Below are 26900 nucleotides of genomic sequence, written 5' to 3'. Positions count from 1 at the left end.
CGACATAAGCATTTTGTACGCATTCTAAATTTATTCTAAGTATCGCTAAAAGATACAATTGGTCCTTTTTTTTTTTTTTTTTAATCCAGTGCTTTCACTCTAAGAACATGTGGGAAAAAAGGAGAAATTTTAATAAAGTAAAAGTAAATAAAAGGTTACTGTTTTCCACAAAAGTGTATTCCGTATCGAATTCACATTTCTTCATCCACTCTATAAAAATTCTAACATATGTTTTTCTTACTACATAACGTGAGGGAATATTGAGTTGGTCAGTTTATACGAAGATGATAAGGGGATTTCTTCAATAAACTCAGAGAAAATAAAAATCAAGAAAATTAACGGGACACACAGACCTATCATATTAGCGTAAAATCATAAAAAGGTTCAAAAATTATCGTACTCATACTGTATAGCATATACATGCTGTATAATAAACTGTACTCATCAAGTATTCGTTTAATAATTCCACAAACTTATTTGGTGTGAGTTGTTTAGGATTAAAATAAAGCAACTAAAATCGTTAGCGTGTGATCTTCGGCTGAGTTTTCTTTGGCTCTTTTTTTAATGAATAAAAATCTGAGTTTATTGAAAAAATCCCGTGTCATCTTCGTATAAGCTGATCAATTCAATATCAGCCGAAAATTATTAATAAATTTCTTAGCCTCTTAGAAGGGATTTGAACCCAAAAATTCGTTCACCCTTTAACTAAAAAGATATCGTCTCCAACTAAAGGGTATTCGTTTCTCCTTAGATTGTGCTACGAAGATGCCGACATCTGTTTTTGTTCAGTAAATACTTGAAAAGCATAAAAACAAAAGTACACGAACAAAGTATAAAAGAAATCCTTAAACATAAAAATGGGATTAACACAATTTATTAACTTTGGATCCACAAAGTTAGTCAATCTTCAAGTACACATTAATGTTTATGCAACTTCTAATGCATTTCTGAAGAATAAACGTGCACCATAAGAATACTGTACATTTAAATAAGACCAGAGTGCACTCTTCATGCACTCAAGAAGGGCACTGCTTTCTGGAATTTCTAAGATATAAAAAAAATTAGTTATCTACTTTTCCATTAAATTCTTAAATAGGTCCTTTTCAATTAAACTATTATAATTCGGTGGCTTTTCTTTTTAATTTGACTCCTTGGATAAATGCTCACCTCCTTATCCCGGGCGCTGGTCCTGTATACATTTCACTTGACTCACATGTTCTTTATCGGAGAACGTGAAAGTAAACATTAGTTTTGCCTATTAGTTCATATAAGCTATGCTTTGTTCTCTATGAATTCTTCAGCAAATGACCGCGTACAGTTCAAGTCCCATGGCCAAAGCGAAAACAGATGAACGTCCTTCACGACCTCGGGACTGGAACAGCATCCGTATAAATAAGTAGGATTTCTAAGGTAACTCATCCACTGAATGGAACAGTTGCAAATGATGTTGTTCCCTAGAATAGAAAAATTAAGAGTTTTCATACTATAAATAAATTAAAATTAAATAATAGCATATTAGTGATATTTAGATTGACAATCCAGATATATCAGTAATATCTGGATTGATAACCTATCACTTTCTTTATGTGTTTTGAATAGATAGTGTTGTCTAGATATTGCATCGATATTTTTAGATACTGACTACATAATCATATTCTGTTTACATTCACGTTTTATTATAGTTAATCAAACTGTTCATACATGTAAAATTCATTGTTTGCTATAATATTATATTATTAAAGAATCAAACACACTTTAAGTATTAACTTTTTGAAATCTGGAGGCAGTTAATTTTGATCTCATACCATCGCCGCCGATGTTGAGTGCATTCTCACGGCGTGCTAGATGAGAGGCGATGTTTCCGAATCCCTGCGTAGTATTTATTCGTATGCATTCATGTTCTACTCGATTTGGCTGTCCAGGGATTTAAACCCGGGTTTCTGGAATTTAAAAAAAAAAAAAAAATATTCGCTTTCGCTAAAAGATCGACTAAATCTGGAACTCGCTAAAAAAAAAAGTGGCTACAAAATGTTCCTGCAGTTGGCGATTACATTCGAACCTAGAATGGTCTTTGATCCACAGGACAACCGTCATAGAACCATCGAGAACCTTTGTCAATTAATAAGCAGATTTTCTGAAATAAGCAGATTAGCTGAAATTTATATATAAATTCAAAAATATTTTATTGAATGTGCGTAAGTCCTTGTACATACTGTATGTGTTAATCTGTTGCTGTTGCCACTCACTGATCCATAACTACAAAAACCTTCACACTCAAAGATGATATAAATCGTTTCATTTATGAGTAGATTCACCCGTCAAACGGACTACCGAATAGAATGTGCATTCGTTAATAAATCACGTAGGACACATCGGGTTAGATGTCTGCAACAGAACCGTGATGCCAACACAACTGCTGAGCTAAAGATAACAATGAGATTCAACCTTTATTAAACATTCAAATTACACTTAGATTTCTGAGTAGGCTGTGCTCAAATGATGGAGTTGTTACAACAACCATACCATTTCTTTGTGTGTGTGTGTGTGTGTGTGTGTGTGTGTGTGTGTGTGTGTGTGTGTGTGTGTGTGTGTGTGTGTGTGTGTGTGTGTGTGTGTGTGTGTGTGTGTGTGTGTGTGTGTGTGTGTGTGTGTGTGAAAGAGAGAGAGAGAGAGAGAGAGACTCTCTTGAGTTAACTTTTACCTAGGAGGTCCAGATGGGTCAGTTCAGTCCATACTGGCTTCCACGTGTCTTCATCTATTACCTGGAGTTTATTATGATCTAAATAGACTCTTCTCAGATTATACATTTCATGGAAGAAATCCTTTGGCAGAGATTCAATGTTGTTATAACTAAAAATATCAAAAATTATTTTTAACTTATCTCAACATAAGAAGAGCAACACTATTGATAATCTGTGATTTACTGATATTTTTGTATATTAAATTTTCGCAAAGACATCTATATTTATATAATGTTTATACTATCATAATTTATATGAATTTGTTAATTATTTATGTATTATAATCTGTAATATAATTCCTTCAATAATGAAAAGTGGCAATTTCAAAATAATAATAATAATAAATGATGATAAAAAATCATGCATCTAACTAATCTCATTTCACTCATTTGCTCTTTCAGAAATCATGGAGAAGATCATCAACAACAACTTCTTTATTATTCAGCAACCAGCTCATTATCCACAACAATATGGAATCTGCCATATATATCCCAGTCATATTGCTCACAATCCTCTCAGTAACTTTGCTGATAATGCACCCAATTCTTCTTCTTCTTCTTCATTTGACAGACCTTGCAGTCAATAATTATTCTAAGCTTCAATCTTCCATAACCAATGTTTAATCTCCTTTCTCTGCTATTCTTCATTGAAGACAGGACAAATTGTGAACTTCAATGTTATTGCAACGAATTCCTAGCTTAATTTCTCTCTCTCTCTCTCTCTCTCTCTCTCTCTCTCTCTCTCTCTCTCTCTAGAAAAATCTAATGTCACTTAATACTCGGATCTTCAGGCATGATTACATTTCCTTTTTTGGGTTAACTTACACGTCAAGCTTTCACTTCCACAAACCTTGAGGTTTTTTTTTTTTTTTTTTTTACTCAACACGACATTTCTGACCTGTACAAATTATGATGATAATATATAATTCCCAAAGTGGAGACAATCTTTGTAATATTGTTTCCACATTTTGGATGATGCGCACTAAAATCCTCTATAAATACTCTCCAAAAGAGAGTATTACGGTTATTTGATGACATCTCTCCTCCTTCTCGTCTCTCTCTCTGCAGAGAGAGAGAGAGAGATAGTTAGTTGAAACGATTTCATTACACAGATTTAAATTTTAAGAACAGCTACAATCCAAATATTCCTCTGGTGATTCACGATTTCATTACTCATCGCATAATGAAGCTGAAATTTATATATAAATTCAAAAATATTTTATTGAATGTGCGTAAGCAGTTAGTGGAACGTCGTCCTTTACAGCAATACCATCATTCCTCTACTTTCATTTAAAAAACCCGTAATGACGTGAGTAACTATTCCTGAATGTCAATTTATTATCAGCTTCTCCTCTTCATGATATTATTTTTGCCTCCTTCAAAGATTACAACCTCTAGCAATTCAAGAAGCATATCAACAGATTTCTACTTTCTCCATTACCTGTTTCCCATGCACATGGAATTGATTTACTGTCTGTTTTTCACCTATCTTAATTCTATATGTTGACACACATACACACACACACACACACACACACACACACACACACACACACACACACACACACACACACACACACACACATACAGTTTCTGTTTTTATAATCTTTCTTCGAGATTATTCCGTTTATTCTGAGAAAAAGAATTCGCTCTGGTATCGAAATCATTTGCAGAACATTTGTAAATCATCTTCCTTTAAGTACAAACTTCCTTTTGTAGTAAAAATAAGAAAAATGTTGCAAGAAGCTAGATTCCGGAGAGTAAATCAGTTGAGAAACAGTCGAGTCATTTTTGATCAGCAGTTTCTATACAAATAATCAAAGGAGAATATTTTTGGAATGAAATCGTGGCAACCTCGTTTTCTCCAGTTGCTTTTGCCTCAAAATTTCCATTATGAGTCACACCCTTCCGAATAAAAATTGTTCACAAGTTAAATAATGCCTTAGGTACCAATTCTTGTTGCACAATGTCATCGAATTCTTAGGAAAACAGATTTTGTCAGTTTGAAGGAAAATATGACAGGCACATGTTTGGGTCAAAATATCATAGTCCTGGATGACTGAGCCACCTGATGTTCTGTCTCTGCTTCACTTTTTTTTTATATCAAGAATCCATGATATGGTAGAATATATTCACCAGACTTTCTAATTTTAGGAACACTTTGTTCATAATACCAGAATATTTTATAAAAATCAAGTGGATATTAAATCCAGCATTATTTCCAAAGCTAGAATATTTCATTTCCTAAATTAATAATAATACCAAAATAACTCTTATTTCATTCACATGCATAAAATGTTATTTTATAGTTTAGTTAGAAAGATATACTGCTAATTAGATAGTACTTCAGCATCCTGATTCATGATGCACATTACTAAACATTTCCTGGAAAGAAATTAGCATGCTTTTCCTGCGTAGCCCTATAGAAATAACGTCTGCTTCTGGAGCGTTAGGCTGATCGATGAAAGACCGTTATATGTTTTAATAGTCGCCTATTAGAAAAACTATGAGCACGGATAAGTAGGGTTTTTCCCTTCAGGATACTAGATTTCGAGCCTCCGTAGTTCAGTCAATACAGACGAAGCCCTTTGTCCGGAAAGACCTGGGTTCGATTCCAGTCAGTGACGTGAGGAACCTTAATCTGATCTCTGTCGACGAAAGGTGAGTTAGCCGGTCTCGTGAACACACGTGGATTACAGTCATCAATACGTCCCAGCTATATGCCGGTCCCGAGCCCGAGGATTGGGGGAAAGCAATGGTGAACTACCCAGTAAAAATCTTATCAGGAATACTTTGTGGGCAATGCCTACAAACTCACCTATGGTTGGAAAAGACTGAAAGGGAAAAACCAATGACAGCGTAAATGTAGAGGGATACTAAAAATAAATAAATATATAAACGAAAGTTTAACATAATTTAAGGATGTTCCCAGTGATATACTAGATTTTAACCCCGTATCTAAAATAAAATTTAAAAAACTTCGTAGAAGTGACTTTATTATAGACAATAATACGAGTGCTAGGATTTAGTACCACAAGATGGAGGAAGTTGTCTGCCTACTGTATCTCAAGAAAGCTTTTGTTCGTTCATAGTAGGAAATCACTATCCGTGAAGACTGAAGAATGCAGACTGGCTTCTTAATTGTCTTTAAAAAGTTAGTTAAGTTTTAAAGATTTCGTCTACTCTCTTTGGAGATTGAAAGGCGCTAGAAGATTTCTATCTTTATTTTTAGTGCAGAAACGGGTGTCCTGCATCTGCCCAAAAACGTTAATAAAATTGGTAATAGGAAAATTTTATGTAAAAAAAATTTTCTAACCTGAATTCAGAATTCAGGTTAAAAAATTAACTTGAGTACATTTATGTTTTTTTTTTTAATCCACACCTTCAGTAGCCTTGAATTTTTCTTCCCCTGATATTTGTTTTATGTGTGGATTAATTGGATCAGTAGCGCACTCAGGTTTTAATCTTGGGGTGGGGGGGGGGGGCAATTGAGTAGATCGATTGAGAATACACACTACGCATCTCATACGACCTATGACTGAGCATCTGCAATGATCGCTAATTCATAAGTAGTATAGAAATAGAAGACACGACACAACATAAATAAAAAAGAAATGAATTTTAATTAGGAAAAGATTTTTGGAAAATTTTGTAGTGTTATTTTTCCTTTTTTTTCTTTGGGGGGTCAGGGGCTCCCCCCCCCCTCTGGGTGCGCCACTGAATTGGATTAATTGTAATCACCGGTTTCACATCAATTCCACCAGAAGACGGGTATGCATTCTTCTTCAGTAATTGTTTCACAAAGAAATTCATTACTATCTTATAACACCCATTAGTGCTTTAATTGAAAAAAAAAAAAAATCACAAGTACAAAACCGCACAGAATAAAGACAATTTTAGAAATGCCATTAATAACATATTAAAAAGTATTTATGGTTCTAAAATTAATTGCAATAGCTTATGATTTACTAAATATTACTGGGTATGTGGACAAAGGATGTTTTTATATAATTTTGAGTGAAATGTTCGTTTATACTTACCTCAAATACAAGAAAACTAGATGATTTCCTGGAAATGGAAGCATATTGCGTTCTAGCTTTGTGATTTGGTTTTCAGAGAGATCCAGAATGACCAAGCTAAACATTTTTGACAAAGCCTCTCCTTCAATGTTGGCTATCTTATTTCCTTTAAGATACAGAAATTTTACTTTTTTGGGTGGATAATGAAACCATCCGCTGGGTATTTCAGTGATTTCATTATCACTAAGGTCAAGAGTTTGGAGTTCATCCAGCTCACTTATCTTTCTCCATTGCAGACTATCAACAAGTGAACAGCGTCGTAGAGATAAAGATTCCAAAATTTTCTCAAGACCGAAGAATGCAGAGATACCGCCCTCTGTGAAGCGGCTAATAGCAGTATCCCGGATTTTGATAGACTTTGTAATAGTTTCAAAGAACAGGTTACTTGGCAAGTAACTGATATTGGATACTGATAGTTCAAACACGTTAACTACATAGCCTTTCATGGTTTTAGTAATATTCGTCAACACTGGCAGAAAATTAATATTTTCGCATCCAATCCATACTTCAAAAGTTTCCCTGGAAGGAGTTTCTAGTGAGCACCGGCAGAGGTCAGGATAACCAATTGGTGGGCAGCCGATCTTTGCTGTTGATATCATACATATGTAAGTGAAAAATACGAACAACTTTCCAATTACTGTCATATTTTCTGAAAAGAGTTAAATAACAGGTAAGAACTATATTTCTCAGTAAATAATTCCATAACCATATTTATAATTCAAATCCAGTAATAAAATAATTACTGCATTTAGCATATTCTTACGATTTATAAATACTCACTTCTGAATTACATATGTGAAAGGATAATTTGACGAAATAATACTCAAAAATTAATATTAATTTTTAATATTAATAAACAAAAAATACCTGGTTTCTAAGTGCTCAAAATTACCGCTGTCTTGGAAGGGCTGAAACAGCTGAAATATTATCCATTAATAAGGGCTTAATCGCCATTTTGAAGTTGGAATCCGAGATACATAATGCACGCGTGGCATTGAACTATGCAGTGATTAAAGAATTATTATGAGTAGTTGAATGCAGTCTTTTTTTATTTCTAGAATCCTGCAATCCTTTCGAATGGATATTTCTTTTGATAGAGCTCCATTAGAATAACTTCTGCGTATTTTTAAAAAATATATTTAGTTTCATACATAAGAAACCGGTAAAAAAAATTAATGGTTTGTCTTCATAGCTCTAGTAGAAGAATGACGGGGCATTTTCTCCTATTTTAAAAGACATAAGTTCGATCCTCGTTGTGACGATAGGAATCTTTATAGGGAATTTTTGAACTGAAAGTGAGTTAGCCGATCTCATACGATGGAAGCAGTGGTTTTCACCCAAAATAAAGGCTAATTTGTTCTAGTAAATACGTAGTTTACGAACAAAAAAATCACTAGAAGTGGCGGTCGCTCGCATCGTACATGTCAGAAAATAGACAGAATAATCTGAAGAATAGGGAACAGAAAGTTATGAAATCAAAGATGATTTTTTTTCTTAATACATTAAGAAACAAAGGGAATAAATACTGAATGCAATAACTACAAAATAGTGTTTATTTATGTGTTTTTTAATTTATGCGATGAATTGGGTTTTTTCAATAAGGCGAGAAGCTAGTCTTAAACGGAAACTGATTTGTGTTTTTTGCAGAAGGAAAAATATCTGAAATTGAACTTTATTTCCTTCTGTAAAAGATGCAAATCAACTAAAGAACACACACACACACACACACACACACACACACACACACACACACACACACACACACACACACACACACACACACACACACACACACACACACATGCACGCACACACACAGTTAACAGACGAAGATACATTTACGTTGTCAGTGTAATGTTTCTTCCAGCGATGAGTCCTGAGTTTCCGTTGTAGGGGAAGGGTTATGTAATAATGATATAATAATAGATGTACATATAATGCTTCTATATAACTATTAAATATATATATAGCGTATGAAATCTAATGCTGTGTAATCGAATTGTGCACAGCCTATATTCGCTTGCTTCTTCCTAGCTTATCATATCTTATAGTAAAATTTAATTCAAACAGTTATCATTTCCAAAATTTAATTTATAAAGAAATTTGTAAATCACAACTATTACAGCAAGTTGTTCTAGGTTGAAAGCCGTTTAAAAAAGGTACTTTTATTGTCACTTGAAAAATATGTCATTCAATCAAATCGCATAGCGCGCGCGCGCACACACACACACCTAAATGTCAAGTCATGACTAGAAATCCCCCCCCCCCTCACTTTCATAATAGACTATCAATGGATTACCCTTTGTGCTTTCTAAGATCAGTCTGTACGAGTCATGGAGGGAGGAGGAGGATCAATGACTATCTCTATACCAAGAAGAATCATTCATATATTCGTTTTGACACCTGTTTCAAAGGCGAAGAAAATCTGCTATAAATAAGTATACAAAATGGTGCAAGGAAATATTAAAGAAAGCGAATCAATAATAGCAAATAATATATTTAATGCCTAAAATTATTTTAAATTCAATTTTAAAATAGGGAAAATAATTTTTTATTTAATTAAGTTGCGATTAAGTTCCACAAATACTAATGTAGCAGCGCAAAATACAAATCTCATCAGAATAAACGGCCTACAGGGTCCCTTGTTGAAAAGGTGAACAGAAGAATAACTAGGGTGGTATGAGGAGGTCAGATGAAGACAATGATATCTCAAGACCCTGGTGGATAGGAAGAAGAGTGAGATGTTATGATCGAGGCATATAACTTGGTGAGTGAGTACCATAATGATGCCGAAGAGATTTTTCATAGAGCAGAGAGAGAGAGAGAGAGAGAGAGAGAGAGAGAGAGAGAGAGAGAGAGAGCAAGAGGGAAGTTCCTGGATATTGTATAAGCATATGAATAGTTTTTGCTTGCAGAGGTTGGCGAGTGGAATGTGTTGATGGGGGGGGGGAGTATGGTGAGTGAGAAGACACTAAATGATTTTATGTTCTGTTTGATGATTACTGTGTTTGATAATCAGGACCATCCACGACGTGTAATTTAATCCCATACCAGTCTGATGATGATGATGATAATAATAAAAATTAACTGAAAAGACGTTATATTAATCTTAAATACAAAATCAATCACAAAAATAATGGATATGAATTGTCATAAATTTATGAAACTCTTGAATAAACCAGAAAAAAAATCAGTGTTGCAACTAAAATTCGAAAATTGACTTGAAATTTTGCGAATGTTGCATAGCCATTAACGTTATTACAGTAGAAGATCCAATTTAATTGGATTCAAATAAGAATACCTGATTCCAAGTATTCTTATATTTACAGTGGTACCGTACAGTTAAAGGTAATTAATCGAATAAATATGACGTAATAACATGTATTAAGCGTATAACGTTAAAACATTTCCTTGTCAAATTAAAAACTAAAACGGCTTCCGGATTCACAGAACTGTGAATGTTATGAAATATTATTTGTAGAGAATATTTTTTAAAAAAATTAAAATAGATTTCCTTACCGCAGTAAATAAACAAGTAGGATTTCTTTATATTTCTTCTTCTTCCTCTTCTTCTTAGTTGGAAAATCACGTCGCGGTTATGAGATCAACAAAATAACACGCCATTGACTAATACCACCACTCAGTTCTGTTAATTCTATGTTGGTGTACTTTATTCTTAGTTCAGTATAGTACAGTATCAAAGATCAGACAAGCCAGGTGTTTAATGTTTGTTTTCTACAGATAAAGAAGTTTTCATCCATTTGTTTCAGGCTATCTTATCTCTCTATAATACTACGAACACGTGCTTTCTTTCTTGCATACTTTATCGCAACTTTCCGGTATTATCTCGTTAGAACTGTTGTAGTTACTCTTTAGTTCGCAATATTTAAAAGGTCTCCATTGTTGTCACAAAGTGAATATTTGCTCCGTCCTGTTTATTATCTGCCCGCACCATGAGTTAGCTACTTGAACTAGATATGACTGTTTGCCGTGCTTGCTCTAAATGTAATGTGAATCCTACCTACAAAAGGTTGTAAATCGTACATTTGTAACTGTAATTAAGTGTCAGACAAGCTGAGATCCTCAAAGACCAAATCTGGTACTTTTATTAAGTTATTTTCTTCCTGCGATAAGCGGGGATGGGGGGGAGGGGGGTCTGAGTGACAAAAATAGTCTACCACATACAATTTTACGCCGAAACACCCGCGCCATAGTAAGTTACGAACCTACAGCCTTTTAATTCAAATATGAACATAAGTAATCAAAAAGAAAAATGGAAAAAATATCGTATTTTAATAATTTTATTTAATTGTTAACAAATTGAATAATATTTTCAGTTTTCACTTATGTAATTTACATAAAATATATTTTTATTTTGTTTTTAAATACCTCAACGCCTTATAATCTATTCCAAGATGAATGTGCATTTCTCTCATTATTATTATTATTATAAAAACCTCCATGGAGTCAAGACTCATGATGTCAACCTCCAAGACTCATCCCACGATGAGTCTTGGAGGTTGTAGGGAAAAGGTCCAGCAGAAATGCAGAATTCATTTCATGATGGAGGTAGACCAAAAGCTATTAGAAAATTGCAATGTCAGCTTAATCAGTGATATTCGACCATAAATATTCAACTATTTTATTTTGTTTTTAAATATCTCGACAATATTACAGTCTATTCCAAGAAATGAATATACATTTCTCTCATTTAAAAAAATACGCTAATTCTTTTTATTTCTTAAAGTGAGTAGTTTTTTTTTTTTTTTAAATTTGTGGGCAGCCGTTTCCATCCTTAGCCGTCGCAGATAACTGTCCTAACTCTATCGTTGATTTTCATGGACATTGAAGAAGGAGAGTATGGTCCCGAACTGAGACCTCCAGGGAGTCAAGGCCTCATCGAGGGAGGCTATAAATCACACAAACCAGCTATCATACCTTCCCTTAAATTCATTTACACTAAATGCACTCACTGCCCCCCCCATAAGAACAAATGATTCCACTCACTCACTGCTCTCTGGGAGAAAAACCTAGCGCTTACCCCATTCAAATGCTATAACACCCATTCAAAAGTTTATAGACCTCTATCATATCACCCCTCTTTCTCCTGTTAACCAGTCTGCCATCCACATACTCGCAATCTGTCCCATAATCCAGATATAATCTTTGCACCTATTCTTTGCAACCTTTCCACAGCTTTATTATCCCCTTGGAACCCAGGAGACCAAATCTGCACACAATAATCCGGGTGTGGTCTTATCAAAGCCTTATAAAGTAACCCATCTGCAGTTCCCAAAATTCAAAACCTTACATTTTGCAACATTAAAATGAGATTCCCTCTCATCTTCCCATATTTCCAGCTTATTCATATCCTCCTTAAGAGCCACTACATCAGCACTACTCTCAATAACCTTCCCCAGCTTCACGTCATCCGCAAACAATTGAATATCTCCTTGTATTTTAGTGACAATATCATTGATATATAAGTTGAAAAGTAGTGGTCCCAGCACAGAGCCCATCCACTAGTAACTTTTCTTTACCTCAATATTGCTCCTTCCTACACAACTCTTTGATGTCTATCAGACAACCAATGGCTTGTTTTTAAAAGTATAAAATACGTTATTGTCTTATTTTTCTTAATGAAATATAATAATTTCAGATATCGAAAGACCATGTTTGGTTTACAGGCCATAGATTCTAGCGTGGCTCGTCTGACCTACACGGATTTGAAAAGCCAAGGTGATAACTCCGTCATACTAATATATAGAAGTTTTCAAATTTTTATTGATAAAGTTGTACACAAAAGTATTTTTTAAAACAATTAAAATAGTTCTCTTTCGTAACGTTCTGTTTCATGCTACATCCTAAATCGAATCTGAAGTACATGACAATTAGCTCTTATTCCCAAATAATTTTCTCTATCTGTAAATAGTGTGTGCGTTTTTCACAAATGCAATTTGTCTGTTTTGCGAAGTTAAAATGCGCATTGCTTGCTAACCTTACTGTATATGAGAACGCTAACTCACTATCATTAAAAAAAAAAAAAGTTCCTAAAAAGGGTTCCTCAACTAATAGAGCACATGTCATTCTTTGATAGACGATCCTATAATCTGTTGAAAACAATAAAAAAATAAAAATATGTAAAATGTTTTTCGTTTTTAAGGTAATGTTATGCAAAGTTACATATATACTGTGTGTGTGTGTGTGTGTGTGTGTGTGTGTGTGTGTGTGTGTGTGTGTGTGTGTGTGTGTGTGTGTGTGTGTGTGTGTGTGTGTGTGTGTGTGTGTGTGTGTGTGTGTGTGTGTGTGTGTGTGTGTGTGTGTGTGTGCGTGTGCGTGTGTGTGTGCGTGCGTGCGTGCGTGTGTGTGTGTGTGTGTACATTAATAGTTTTCCCTATGTTTAGAATTTATTCATCGAAAAACCGGAGTTCAAAAGCAGGCCAGTATGCAATATAACTGGTAATACGAGATGTTTTTTCAACTAGTCAAATATGCAGCGAAGTGTTAAACACCACTTCCTTTCACGAATTTCTTTCCTTAATTATATATGTTCAGCATACTTATAAACCCTTTGCCCTGCTTCTCTAGAAGATGAAGAAGAAGTGGACCTTAATAAAACAAAAAATCTAAGAGGCTATGACTTTTGATACGAGAAACAACCGGTCTTGGCAGTTTATTGCGAGATGACACAAGATTATCTACGGATTCTGTGTGATTTAATGTATATTTCATACATGTCTTTACATATTCTTCATGTTTCCCACCTGCAAAATTTTGGTTATAAACCTATTGTACATTAATACTGTGAATTATTAAGGATTTTTTATATATTTTATTTTATTTATTTATTTTTGTGTATTTTTATTTCACGTAATCCAGAAACCTTGTTCCAGAGACCAAACATGGAACTTTACAAACCACTCAGCCCTCCGATAAGAGGGTGGTGGTGATGGTCTCAAACCAGGCGATGAAATTTATCTTACATCTATTACATATAAATCACAAACATTCTCGTTCACGACTTTATTCGAATTTACAGTCTATTGATTAAAGAACTGATAATCACTCTTCCAACTAGGCCAGCACATACAGTATATCAAAACCGAAGATAAATTGAATGCTAGTTAATTCGATGACTGGAACAGTTTTCATATGGAAGTTCTGTACTGATACAGAAGGAAGTTTTGATAAAAATAAATAAAGAAATAATCATTTAGAAGTTCGTGATGCATTCATAGATTGTGAAAACAAACTATTGAATCCGTTTTTTTTCTTATATATTTGCAAAGTACTTTCTTTTACGCTGTTAGAGGGCCCAATAATCGATTACATGAAAGAACAAAAGAAAATCTAAATTGTAAGTGAAAATTATATATCACATATAGAATTTTTAAGGGTTGTACAACTTTGATGTTTACATACCTCCTTCAAAATGCTATGTGTAAATATAAGCTTTCAGCCGTGTTGTTATCATTGATTTATAACTTTGATAACAAAATTATAAATTACCTAACGAGATTCGAATACACTTTTTCTTTATTAATATGGTTTTGATAATATACTTCAAGAAATAAAAAGCATGTATTTACTTGAAGTAAGACTGCGGCACATTCGATTTTGTCACGACTGAAAATGTTGTAGCAAAGTACTCTGTATGAAATATCAGCATGAATTAGTATTTAATCTCTACCAAGTAAGTCTGCAGAGGTAGATTAAAAGTAATGTCAGAATACAGGAGAACAAGCTCTACATTCTTACGAGGGTGGTCTGAAAAGTTCTCGGCCTAACAGTGAAAAAACGAATTTATAATTTCAAAATTATTTTTATTTTTCAACATAATCTCCCTTAATACTAATACATTTATTCCAACGATGCCAGCGGTGCTCCAGAGCCATTATCCCGTCCCTGTAATGATTCTCAGTAAGAGCTGCAAAATACCCCTCTACAGCTGCAATCACCTCTTGATTCGAAGAAAAACGCTGATGAGTAAGGAAGAGTTTTAGTTTTGGAAAGAGATAGAAGTCAGAGGGAGCCAAATCTGGGGAATAGGGTGGATGTTCCAACAATTCATAGTGCAGATCCCTTAATTTTCCCATTGTCAAACACCTTTATGGGCAGATGCATTATCCTGAGGAAAGATGATTTTCTTCTTCTGCAAACCGGATCTTTTCTCACGACTTTTTTCGTCTAGTCTGGTTAGAAGATCGGAATAATATTCCCTGGTTATTGTTTTATCCTTTCAATATAAGTAATAAACAACATGCCTTTAGCATCCAAAAACACCGATGCATGACCCTTCCTGCTGATGGAATCGACTTTGTGTTTGGCGCTGAACATCCGGCTTCTGTCCACTGTTTTGACTGCTGTTTGGATTCTGGTGAATCCGTGTCTCATTCATAGTAATAAATCGACGCAAAATCAGTTTTATTCTTGTTAAAACGCTTCAAGCATTGAGATTTTCATGCGAGTGCGTTTTTGATCTGCTGTGACCAAGCACGGCACATCTTGCGCAAAGCTTTTTCATTTGCAATTCTTCATGCAAAATATATCCTACACGTTCTTTTAAAATGTCTATAGTCTAAGCAATTTCACGCACTCTGACTCGCCGGTCATCCAATACCATATCAATGATTTCTGGTGTTGTTACACTTTTTGGACGTCGTTCACGTGGATCATCTTCAAGGTCGGTACGGCCACGCTTAAACTCGGCAGCCCATTTGTTAATTGTCGAAAGCGAAGGAGAAGAGTGCCCATAAACTTTTATGAACTTCGAATGAATTTCTTTTGGCGTTAAACCTTCTTTTACAAAGAATTTTAAAACCGCACGATACTCAATTTTATTCATTTCAAGGGCTACAGACAACACTTTTGCTTCAGACAACTGTATAAAAAAGCAAACTACTTGATAGAATGACTTGCAATTTCACATGGATGCTTATGACAGATGTATCAACTTAGAAAAAAAAATCTTGCCGATACTATGGTCGAGGCCGAGAACATTTCCGATCACCCTCGTATTTACTCTGTGTTCTTATTCATATTCATAATCAATTAGGAGGCATGTGTATGATGTCTATATCGTTCTTAAATAACAAAAAATAATATCCTCTAAAGAAGAGGAACTTCTCTAATCTACAGTTAGTATGCCACTTCGTAAGTTATTTTTCTTTTGTCAAGAATAATTTTAATGAAAAATTCTATTAACCAAAGGCTTTAGTTCTATCGTACTTTATCATTGAGTGGGCTAAGGATTGATACACCACTTCTCCTGCTCTAAAAACCAAACATTGAAAACTTTTCAGCCACTTTAGGTATCCACTAAGCAAAAAACACCGAGCGATGAAATCCATCTGCAATTTGAAGACATTAACGTGTAGCCATACCGCAGGAAGCTTCGAACCTACCTGGAGGGTACGTAAAAACCGAATCACGGCACCCTATTACGCTTTGATTCATATATTCAGTGGAACTATCTTATTGGTGCATGTATGGTATATTCGCTAACCTTTTCATTCCTCAAAGGAAGAGGACGGAATTATTTTAGTACTAACTTTTAAAAATCGGAAGATGAGTGAAATTCGACGAACGATTATAGACCAACGGAGACAACGGTACATTTTTCTGAGTTGAGTTAAAAATCTGGATTTAAAAAAAATATATATATTATTTGCCTGTGCCAAACATTGATTCTAGGTTCAAATATGTTTTTCTTCTACTAATCTGATATCATGAAAGTGATTACCATGAGGATGCACATGCGACAAATTATATATTAAATGCAATTTCAATTGCATTTAATATATAATTTGTTTTTATCTTAAATGTTAGATAAATCTTAAAACTGTTTTATCTTAAATTTGTGTGTGTGTGTGTGTGTGTGTGTGTGTGTGTGTGTGTGTGTGTGTGTGTGTGTGTGTGTGTGTGTGTGTGTGTGTGTGTGTGTGTGTGTGTGTGTGTGTGTGTGTGTGTGTGTGTGTGTGTGTGTGTGTTAAAAATAAAACCTAACTTTCCTGATGAAAAAAAAAGTATGCCATATTCATATCAAACTGGTTGATTCAACCAGTCTGATATGAATTCACTAGAATTCTTCATATTAACGAACCCCGTGTTTTCCAGCCAAATAGAAAACGTTGTGTTGTGCTAGCGATTGGGCTAGACAGGTGCTAATTATTGCTTGGTCATCTACAAAGCATTAATGTGATTTGCTGATGACCAAGCAATAATAGGAACGTTTTGAATGCTATAAAAGCATAAATAACGTAAACATTCGATATCTTAATAAATTTAATTTAATCCTTTATCCAAGTGTGAGCAAACAAAGTTTGCGCCTGAAAATATCTTCAGGACTGAATATGGTGTTGTACTACCTTACTGGGGTAAGGTAGTACAACACCGGGAAACTCGCAGCAAAGGTGGACCAAGCTACCATTACATAATGCATTATCATAATGCAAAACACATCTCCTTGCGGATATGTACGTATAATGTTATGCATTAAGGGATTGGCCACTACCCAGACTAGTTTCGACCTTCATTGAGGTCTCTTCAGCGGGAGCCAGGCCCAGTGGTGGAGATACCAGGCAGAAGCAATAGCGAGGTCATCTTTACCTATAGGAGTTTCCAAAAGGTGTGCCACCTTTTTTTATTAAATTACTCTGGATTTAGAGAAAGATGTTGAAAGTTTATTTTTCACTTGGTTAGTCTATAATAAATTTTGTTTAATCCTTTATCCAAGTGTCAGCAAACAAAGTTTGCGCCTGAAAATATCTTCAGGACTGAATATGGTGTTGTATTACCTTTCTGGGGTAAGGTTAGATTCGATATCTTAATGTTATTATTATTATTATTATTATTATTATTATTATTATTATTATTATTATTATTATTACCACGGACTACTCCAGGAGTCCTTAAACTCATCGAGGGAGGCCCTAAACATCATGTTCACGCAGCTGTTCAACATTCTCACAGTATCTATCATACCTTGCCTTGAACTCGCTCACTGTCATAGCACCCACAACAGACTCTGGCAGCTTATTCCACTCATTTACCACTCTAAAAGTAAAGAACCCAGCTCTAACACCCCTGCTAACCACGCTCTTGCCCAGCTTCCATGGGTGTCCCCTAGTTCTCCCACCACCAGTCCTGATCTCAAAAATATCATCTGAATTAATCCTATAGAATCCTTTTAGCAATTTGAATGTCTCAATCATGTCTCCCCTTTTCCGCCTATCAACTAGTTTCTGCAACCCACAAATCTTCAACCTGTTCTCATATGGTTCATTCCATAGACCTGCTATCATCTTAGTCACTCGCCTCTGGATCCTCTCAACCTCCTCCCCATCAAGAAGGAACCGAGGTGACCAAATCTGGGCACAGTAGTCGAGATGAGGTCTTATCAGAGCTCGGTACAGAGGTACAATAACTTGTTTTTCTCTGCTCGTCAAGGTATTTTTCAACAACCATGTGAGTTGATGAGCTGATTTAGCTACTTTTGCAATGTGCCCCCTAAACTTCATCTCCCTATCCACTAACACTCCCAAGTTCCTGGCCTCATCAATCTCTTGGAGTACAGTTCCACCAATGTGGTATACTGCTGCTAATCTTTTCACTCCGAAATGCATAACCTTACATTTTGTCACATTAAATTGACATCCATTCTCCTTAGTCCAGAACTCCAATCTATCTAAGTCATCTTGCAAGACTTTGACATCTTCTGCATTCACTATCGCCCTACCCGACTTTGCATCATCGGCGAACAAATGAACTGTCCCACTTAGACCCTTCCCTATATCATTAATGAACAGATTAAACAGCAGTGGTCCAAGAACAGAACCCTGTGGCACACCACTAGTCACAGGCCGTTTTTTGGACTCTACTCCTGAATAAACTACTCTTTGATATCTCTCCATCAACCACCCAGCTATCCATCTCACCAACCCTATATCCATTCCCATATGTTGTAGTTTACGGATCAGAATTCCATGTGGTAGCCTGTCAAACGCCTTTGCCAGGTCCAGCAGTATCACTGTAAACCCATTTCCCTTATCCAGTTCAGCCGTCACCTTGTTATAAAACTTGAGCAAGTTACTGAGGCATGATCTACCCTTCACAAAGCCATGCTGTCCTCTGTATGTTACGTCTTGATTCATAAAAGTATGTTCCCTACGGAGTGCTTCTTATTCGACATTTCTGGATAATTATATCTCATACCAACCCTACATTTTAGCCCAAGCGTTGGATTAAACGCAATAAGATTGAGAAACCTCGAGTATTCTATAACTGGCATAGCATATGTTATCGAATAGTGTGAGGTGTAATAAAATATACGAGCAATAAACATTAGAATTTTAAACAGGACACATTTCTTGTGCAACTGTAGATGAACATGGAAAATAGCAGATACGTAGAAAGTTGGGGAAAACAGATATCACTTTTAAGAATGGGATTATCGTCTTCTGAGAAGAGGTGCAAAAACAAATGATAACTCAAAAGCAACAGGAAGAGCCTAATCTGTGGGGAATTCCGAAGCGTTGACTGTGCAAAAGAGCGGAACTAGTGGACAGTTTCGTAAGCAAAAACGTTATTTGGCATCCTGTCGTATACGTTTCAGATTTGAAAAGTATATAATAACTTAGTTGATGAAAATATTATTTAAAACTTCGAGATAAAGAAGTATTTCGTGCAGGTGTCGAGTCCTGTCCTAATTTCGTAGAGTACTTACTTATATTAGCTAACAGATAACAGATAATATCTCTTAAGTATTCTGAATGGTAGACATGCCAGTGTTCTTAATGAAATGGGTAACATTTCCTCTATATTACTCCGTTTGAGGAAATCTTGTAATCAATAAATACCTGTATTTATTGATTTCAAGTCTCTCTCATGTACAAGAGAATTCTTCGTATTTTTTGCCTCATTCACACGCTATACTTTTCTCAATACATTTTTATCACATTAATTTGTTAAACATGATTTACTTGTGTTTGCTTAATCCTCTCTTCATAGTTTTTTCTCCTCTCACTTTCGTTTTCTCGGATACAGTTGAAGATCTTTTTGAAACTACTTAGTTTAGCCTACTAAATATTTTTGGTCTTTTTCAGAACGTAAGTTACAAGTCACGAAGTTTTACTTATTCTTTCAAATATCTTGTTCTCTCATAAAGATTAATTTTTATTTAGTTAACAAATTCAGGAATTGGAAGCATGCAATATCATTGAGAGGAATGGTGATAAATGTGACATCTTTCTCTTTGTTGCACACACACACACACACACACACACACACATGCACTCACGCACGAATACACACCATAGGTAGTTATGAAAGATGGCCAAAACCGATATTTTATATTAGTTGCTACATCAACAGCCTCTCTCATGTACAAGAGAATTCTTCGTATTTTTTGTCTCATTCACAAGCTATACTTTTCTTAATACATTTTTATCACATTAATTTGTTAAACATGATTTACTTGTGTTTGCTTAATCCTCTCATTAAATCCAGAAATTGCATATTATTGCCATATTTTAACCCCCCCCCATCCCCTACTCCATATTTTTTTTTCGGTTGGAATAAAACCAGTATACATTGGAAGCTGGTATCATCTGCTTCTGACTCACCATTGTCACACTTTTAGGGGGGGGGTGATCTTGGATCTTGGATCCTTCTCCTCCTTTTTCTTTTCAGCTTGCCGTGTCATCCCCCAAATTAAAAAAAAAAAAACAGCAAATATAAAAGTTTTGACTTTAAAATTTCTTGTCCAATAGTACATATATTTTTGTTTGAATATTTTAAATGACTTTTTAAGATCTTTAAAATATGCTGTTTGCTGACTCATTAAGTTGCTGATTGACTGTAATATCAAAATTCAAATTTTTCAAGAAAAATGCTTTGGCTTTGTGACGTAATATCATTCAACGTTATTCTCCCCTTCACCAAGAGTGACACCATTTTAGGGAGAATCTCTTAAATAGTCTCAAATCGCAGCAAAAATCTCCTCTCTTCCAAGTCAGGCAAATGTGCAGAGGATTTTCCTCGGAAAGTACCACTGTTCATCCTGAGGACGAATCTATAACAGAATTAAAAAAATAATAATTCCTCTTTTTATTTCTTCATACTTCTTTTAGGAATGGCTGAATAGTAACTCAATAACTGATTCGTTCTAATTAATATCGCTTTTCCGTAAGACTCATTATTCATTCAAAAGAACATAGAGAAAAAATTCCTCTAATCTTAGATATTATTTTAATTAATAAATTAAACGATAGTACAATTACAAAAATAAAACAATACAAGATGAGACAAAATATATTTCGGATATTAAAAACAAGTTAAAACCGTATAATTGTAACCTAATTAGGTCTTCTGAATTGATTATTGTTTGGACATGGTTCTTCAGCATAAGCTAAAACATTAAAGGCTATTCTCCTTGAATGGAGACTGTTATTTAAGTTGGGAATTAAGAAGGCAAAATCTTTCTTTAAATTATTTCTACATAGTAGCTGTAAACTAAATTGTTTTATTTTCTCATATCATTAGTCAGGTATTGTTGATGCCCTAATGTTAATTTATATTAAGAATGCCAGAATTTTGTATAGATAGACAGATGTCTCAAGTAAAAGTGATCGTTCTGAACTAATTGCGTTTGACAAGCTTTCATACTGAATGTTAATTTATAATTTTATCCCTAGGATAGTAAGATAAATTTTTATACTAAAACGACCTTCGATAAATAATTAATATTTTGTGAATAGTGAATGAGTTGTGTACGCTTGTTTCGTAATTATTCAATGACTTACGTAGTTCATACTATAATACTGAGTCAAAGAATGTTCACGGAAATTTCCTTGTATAATTTATTTCAGATATTAAAATTTGAACACGACATATCTCATCCTCTTTATTAAATATTAATAAAATGACTGAATCTGGAGTATTTGACTTTCAATTGAAAATAATTCTGTTTAAATCCCGTCTAAGAAACGAAGAACTTTATAAGGCTCTTCAAATGAAAGTGAGTTAGCCTTTCTCTTGCGGAGATGGCAGGATTTTTTTTACCTTGGAAACTCGAATTTTTCGTCCTGCAAAACAGGCAAACCCACCATAAAACTATATAGAATTAATAGACGTAATATAGTAGTCTGTCTCGAGCCTATCTTGCTTTCGTAATTCCAACCAGCCCACTTATGTTTAAGTATAATCTGCTTCTGATAAAATGTCTCTGTTATCAGTAAGTCGGATTCAGTTATGTCGTGAGGCTGACCTATGGTATCATCACTGTATACTATTGCCGCATCATCTGAAATAAGTCAGAGAGATTTGTGCTACTTTACTAAACAAATTTATAAATACTAAATAAAAGATTGGGTCTGGCTGTGATTCGCCGAAGAGCTGCTGTTTTACGGTTGGCTAGTTATTAAATGCACTTTATATTGTTTTTCTTCTAATTTTTAAAAAGAATATTACAACTGTGTATAGCTTTTATAGTAAAAATGGGTGATTTGCGGAATCAAAGGTCTTCCTAACATGAACTGTTAACATGCACTTCCTAACATGTACATGAAGGGGGAGATAATGAAAAGATGTTGAAAATACCAAATGTATCAATATTATTTAAGACGAAATAAACAACTTATCGTGATTGGTTAGCTGAATTTAGATGATTACTAGTCAGTTTATTCTAAATTTTTGTAGTGCATAATTTTCGAAAAATGATATGATAACCTAAGAACCACAGCTCAGCCATATCACAGAATGCATAACATTACAGACAGCTTACGAGTATATACTATACATGATTACAAACACACATATATACAGGTAAGAAATGCAACATAAAATTATGTAGACAAAAAAATATAGCATATAAAATATATACAAAAACACAAACGTAGTTCGATTTTAAAACAAACTAAACAGAGAAACTAAGTAGCACTATGTATATTTTATATACACGTCGCTCAAATCTTGTCAAGAATGAGAGGAAGATTTTTAGATTTTTTTAGGTAGGGTAAAGTTAATCCAGTCAGAAACGGAGATGGAGTGTTTGTTATTCCGTAAATTCGAGTTTGCCCATCCACAAAACACAGAATGGCTGATGAACACATTCTCTTGATAGACATAACACGCTCGCCTCAATATTATCTGTCTCAGCGTATATCCAATTCGGATTCTAAGTTCATCTACTCAAAAAAAAAGGAAAAAAAGCTTCAGCTGATATTGTGAAAAGACAGAAGACAGAGAGAGTGGTACAATAGTTAAAATTTATGCTAGTTAACAAAGAAAAACTTATGAATAGGGATCAGTGAACCCAGATAAGGGTGTTTGCACTATTCTTGTCGATGTCCCCACTAAAACTGAGATTGAATCTCCAGATGTCAAGAAATTGCCCAAGTACATGCATCAGTAGGATGTTCCGGGTCTTCTCTTTGTGCTGGTTGTTGCACATATGCATCACTCCAAATCCCATCACGTCTCTCCAAGAATCAAATCATTTTGCACTTTGCAGAATGTAGAAATTCACGTGTAGACATGTGTGGGTCCCGTGTAGACAGAGTCTATATTGTATATTATTTGAGTTTTGCAGTTGAGTTCGAATTTTGGAAAATGCTTGGAGAACGCAAATTACTGCTGCAATCCATTTTATAACATTTTTTCCAGAAGAGAATGATTTGTTTACAAATCATTCTCTTCTTTTTCAACTTTGAGGAATAAGTATCATAATGTCGATCTACTTTTTTGTGATTCAGCTTGAAACCAACGTTCATAATGCCAAAGACTCAAATTTATAATGCCGAAATACTGTTTTAACGTGCGACTTGCACAGTGTCAGTTTCATAGAAATCTCTCCTTCATGTTCGTTCAGCTCTGCAATTCATTGTCCGTATAGCAGAGCATGAGCCCCTAGTTTGAAGAAACACTTCTGGAACTGACCTGGCCATCCAAAAGTCTTAATCAGAATGTTGGAATTGCTAATTAGGGTGCAGTCAAATAAATAACGAATCCCACTTTGAAATATATATCTACACTACAAGAACTGTTTTCACAAAGGATCATTCTCATCCAGCCAAGGATAGGACGAGATGTTATTAATTTCTTTATTAAAGAGTAACTGTTCACGACATTACTGATATGAAATACCTTTTAAGATATATCAGAGGGAGCGCACTTTTGAGTCAAATTTGTATTCCCTCGTCCTCTCGATCAAATAAATGAATTTATCTTGAATATTTGAATTAGTGGCACAGCTAAATACATATAATATTAAAACTCTTGTGTATTGTAACTAAACACATGAATTAAATTTTCTGATACCTGAATAGTACTAACAAATTTCCAGTAAGGCGCCGGATTTCTTCCTAAATCTCACGTAGGTGTTGGCACTTTCTGCAATCGCATTATCTATTCACCAGACAGCTGTGAAAAGAATTTCATTTTTGCCAGCGGACTCACATCAGAAAAATCTATTAAGGGAAATGAAAATTCGTGTGATAGCTAATTAAAACATGACACCTAAACTAGTATGTTGTTTTATTTCTTTTGCATTTCATTTTTCTAAATATTTATAATATGTTTTCGAAACTGAAAAATGCAGATGTTGTGTACTAATTTTCACTAATAACAAGTACCATGGCGCCGCAGTGGTGAAAATAAATACAATATTAATATCTGTTTCCCCTCCCCCGTTCTACTGTAGTTGGTACAGCTCGCTTTAGCTACACCTTCCATTTCTTTGTCACGTTTCCTGTATGGCGAAATTTCCTGTACATTGACAGCTGGTGCTGTCAATTCTGTTGCGTCATAACTAGCATTTTTTAACTACTTCGGTTATTTTCTAATAAGAAATAATTCAGACCTACAAAGTTAATATGAAACGCTACTTATGTTTTCAGCAACATATCTGAATCTAAACACAGGCAAGTAAATTAATACAAACCAATGTTAGCGCTTTCAACCTGCCATGTACATGCACGCAAGTATTAAATATCGGAGTACTGTTATTATAGCTCAACTACTACTTACCTTGCCTCGTGTATCCTTCTCAATGCAGTAGGTGGAGCTGTAATAAAGAGTGGAAAAAGGAACTAGTTATGGACCAATTAGATTACGTTCGCTATTAGGAATAGTTTATCAGAAACTGCAGTTTTGATTTATTTGTTTTTGTTCTTTAATTACTTCGGACTTTCCTGGAAATGTTTTCAAACGGTAGAAGACTCATGAGTAAAGAGATTTCACAATTATATATACCGTATCAGATGAGAAACTATAATGACAACAGCACGAATTGTTCGTGATTGTAAGCGAAATCCATCTTGTCTATTTATGAATAAGCGCAATTAAGAACTAAGTAAAAGCTGTTTACATTACAATGACGGGCGTACGTACTTTATTCCTAATTTGGAACAACGAAAACCCACATGCTTATACATAACTCCATTGACAACATTTGGATACTGGGATTTATAAAGGAAATGGGTTATGTGCGTTGACTTCAGAACATTGAAGGTTATCCCTAATGACTGGTTTCGTTGCGCCTTCTGATCCTCTAACCAGCGTTTCCCAAATGGTGGGTGACGACCAGGCACCGGATCACGAAAGCTAAATGGCGGATCGCCTAAAAAAACTCTCGAAAACTTAGGTGTTTCGTTTTTGGGTTTTCTTTTTTTTCACGAAACTCTAAAATACAAGTAAATAGCGTTTAATCGGGACTAATGAATAAATAATTTAATTAATAGAGACGAAAAAAGCGCTCCTTCCTCGTCGCCATTTCACAGTCTCTTTGTTCAGTAAAGTAACTCTATGAACATTCAAATCTGTTTTATTTTACCTATTGGTCATAAAAATTTTAGTGGGTCACGAAGATGAAATATTAAAATAACCGGGCCAAGTAAAAAAAAAAGTTTGGGAAAACTTGCTCTAACCTAATCCAATCGAAAAATATCAGCGTTGTGTTTTCAAAACACAAAAAAAGATGGAAATAAAATTATTAAAATAAATAAAATATCAAATATATACACTAACATTAAATAAACTATTGCTTATTTATATGACAAAATGTTTAGTATTGCGAAAGATATGAATTTATTCTTAAAAAAAGAATAATAAATTCAGGAATTTATTATTCTTTTTTTATTATTTTTTTTATTATTCTACACTTGATTTAAATGATGAGATAATAACTAGTACGAAATTAGAAATAATAAAAATGTGTAATTCTTATTTTTAATTGCTAATGTGCGATTCCTACTTTTTAGCTACTTGTTCATGAGAGTTTGGCTTGATTTTGATATCAGCATATAGTAGAGGTCGTTTTTAGTTCACAATGTTGCATTGCTTCTTTTCGAGAGTGCAAATGACAAATCCATTAAAAGTGTGCGTTTTTCATTAATAATACGCAGCTATTCGCATAACCCACAGCTGATAAGTCTGTAGTTAGTAATTAGATGACAACTTATGTAATATATAAAAAAAAAGTAGATAAGTGCTGTCGACCTGGTAAGAAACCCGTGAAGCCCACTGTCTTAAAGAGCGCCACCTGATGGGTGTTAAGATATAAAAATGAGAGTCTCCAAAATATGTGGAAAGATTGGACAGAAAGAAGCAGATTCAAGTTATAGTCTTTCATTTATTTTTTATTATTACTGTATTTTTATTTTATTTTTATTTCATTTTATTTTTATTTTTTTATTTATTTTTTGCTTCTGTGAAGTAAGGTGACATTTTCCCATAGCAAATTCCGTGATGTATGTGTTTGTAAAGACTCAAGTGGCCATAGTGTTTGAACGAGATGCAAAATCCTTTTATAAAAATCTGATGCCAACAGTCTTGACAGTCTGGACACAGTACGCAAGCATACAACTGCAGTGCACTTCGAAACCGTTAGAAAATCTAACAGTTGCAACATCTTTAGTAGACGAGGGATGCGAATTTTCTGGCCTAGTGTATATGTCTTAGAACTTTAGCGAAAGTTAAGGAACTTCAGCTAAAAGTTATTTCCTGTGACACTCACTTGGTGGGTCCCTTTTAGGACTCTTGGCTTCATTTCCTCTGTCAATCTTTCTTACTAGGTGATGCTTGCG

At 34.5% G+C, this 26900-nt stretch overlaps 2 protein-coding genes across 4 annotated transcripts in view; one reads left to right on the top strand and one right to left on the bottom strand.

Moving 5' to 3' along the window:
* Window positions 1–858: 858 nt before the first annotated feature.
* Window positions 859–24955, bottom strand: LOC150107455 (uncharacterized). 3 transcript variants are annotated; one of them, XM_090391880.1, is made up of 5 exons: window positions 24844–24955; window positions 24151–24284; window positions 6781–7468; window positions 2702–2850; window positions 859–1454 (listed from the first exon to the last, which is right to left on the bottom strand). In XM_090391880.1, exons 3-5 carry the CDS (start codon window positions 7461–7463, stop codon window positions 1273–1275), a joined length of 1014 nt encoding a protein of 337 aa, XP_090248006.1. In that variant the 5' UTR covers window positions 7464–7468; window positions 24151–24284; window positions 24844–24955; the 3' UTR covers window positions 859–1272. The 3 variants fall into 3 exon arrangements, with proteins under 3 accessions (XP_090248006.1, XP_090248005.1, XP_090248004.1); XM_090391879.1 differs by having other exon boundaries at window positions 24136–24284; window positions 24844–24954; XM_090391878.1 differs by lacking the exons at window positions 24151–24284; window positions 24844–24955 and adding an exon at window positions 10339–10479.
* LOC150107453 (protein tyrosine phosphatase type IVA 1-like) overlaps window positions 7470–26900 on the top strand; it is a 185211-nt gene continuing 165780 nt past the window's right edge. Inside the window, exon 1 of the mRNA XM_090391883.1 lies at window positions 7470–7489. The gene's annotated coding sequence lies outside the window, so the exon portion shown is untranslated. The remainder of the gene's footprint in view (window positions 7490–26900) is intronic.

The sequence above is a fragment of the Typopeltis vanoorti genome, chromosome 4 (assembly GCF_054136105.1).
Source record: "Typopeltis vanoorti isolate ZY-2024b chromosome 4, IOZ_Tvanoo_1.0, whole genome shotgun sequence".
Lineage (NCBI taxonomy): Eukaryota > Metazoa > Arthropoda > Arachnida > Uropygi > Thelyphonidae > Typopeltis > Typopeltis vanoorti.
The sequence above is the reverse complement of the archived record's forward strand: the minus strand, read 5'-3'. Positions and strand labels throughout refer to the sequence as shown.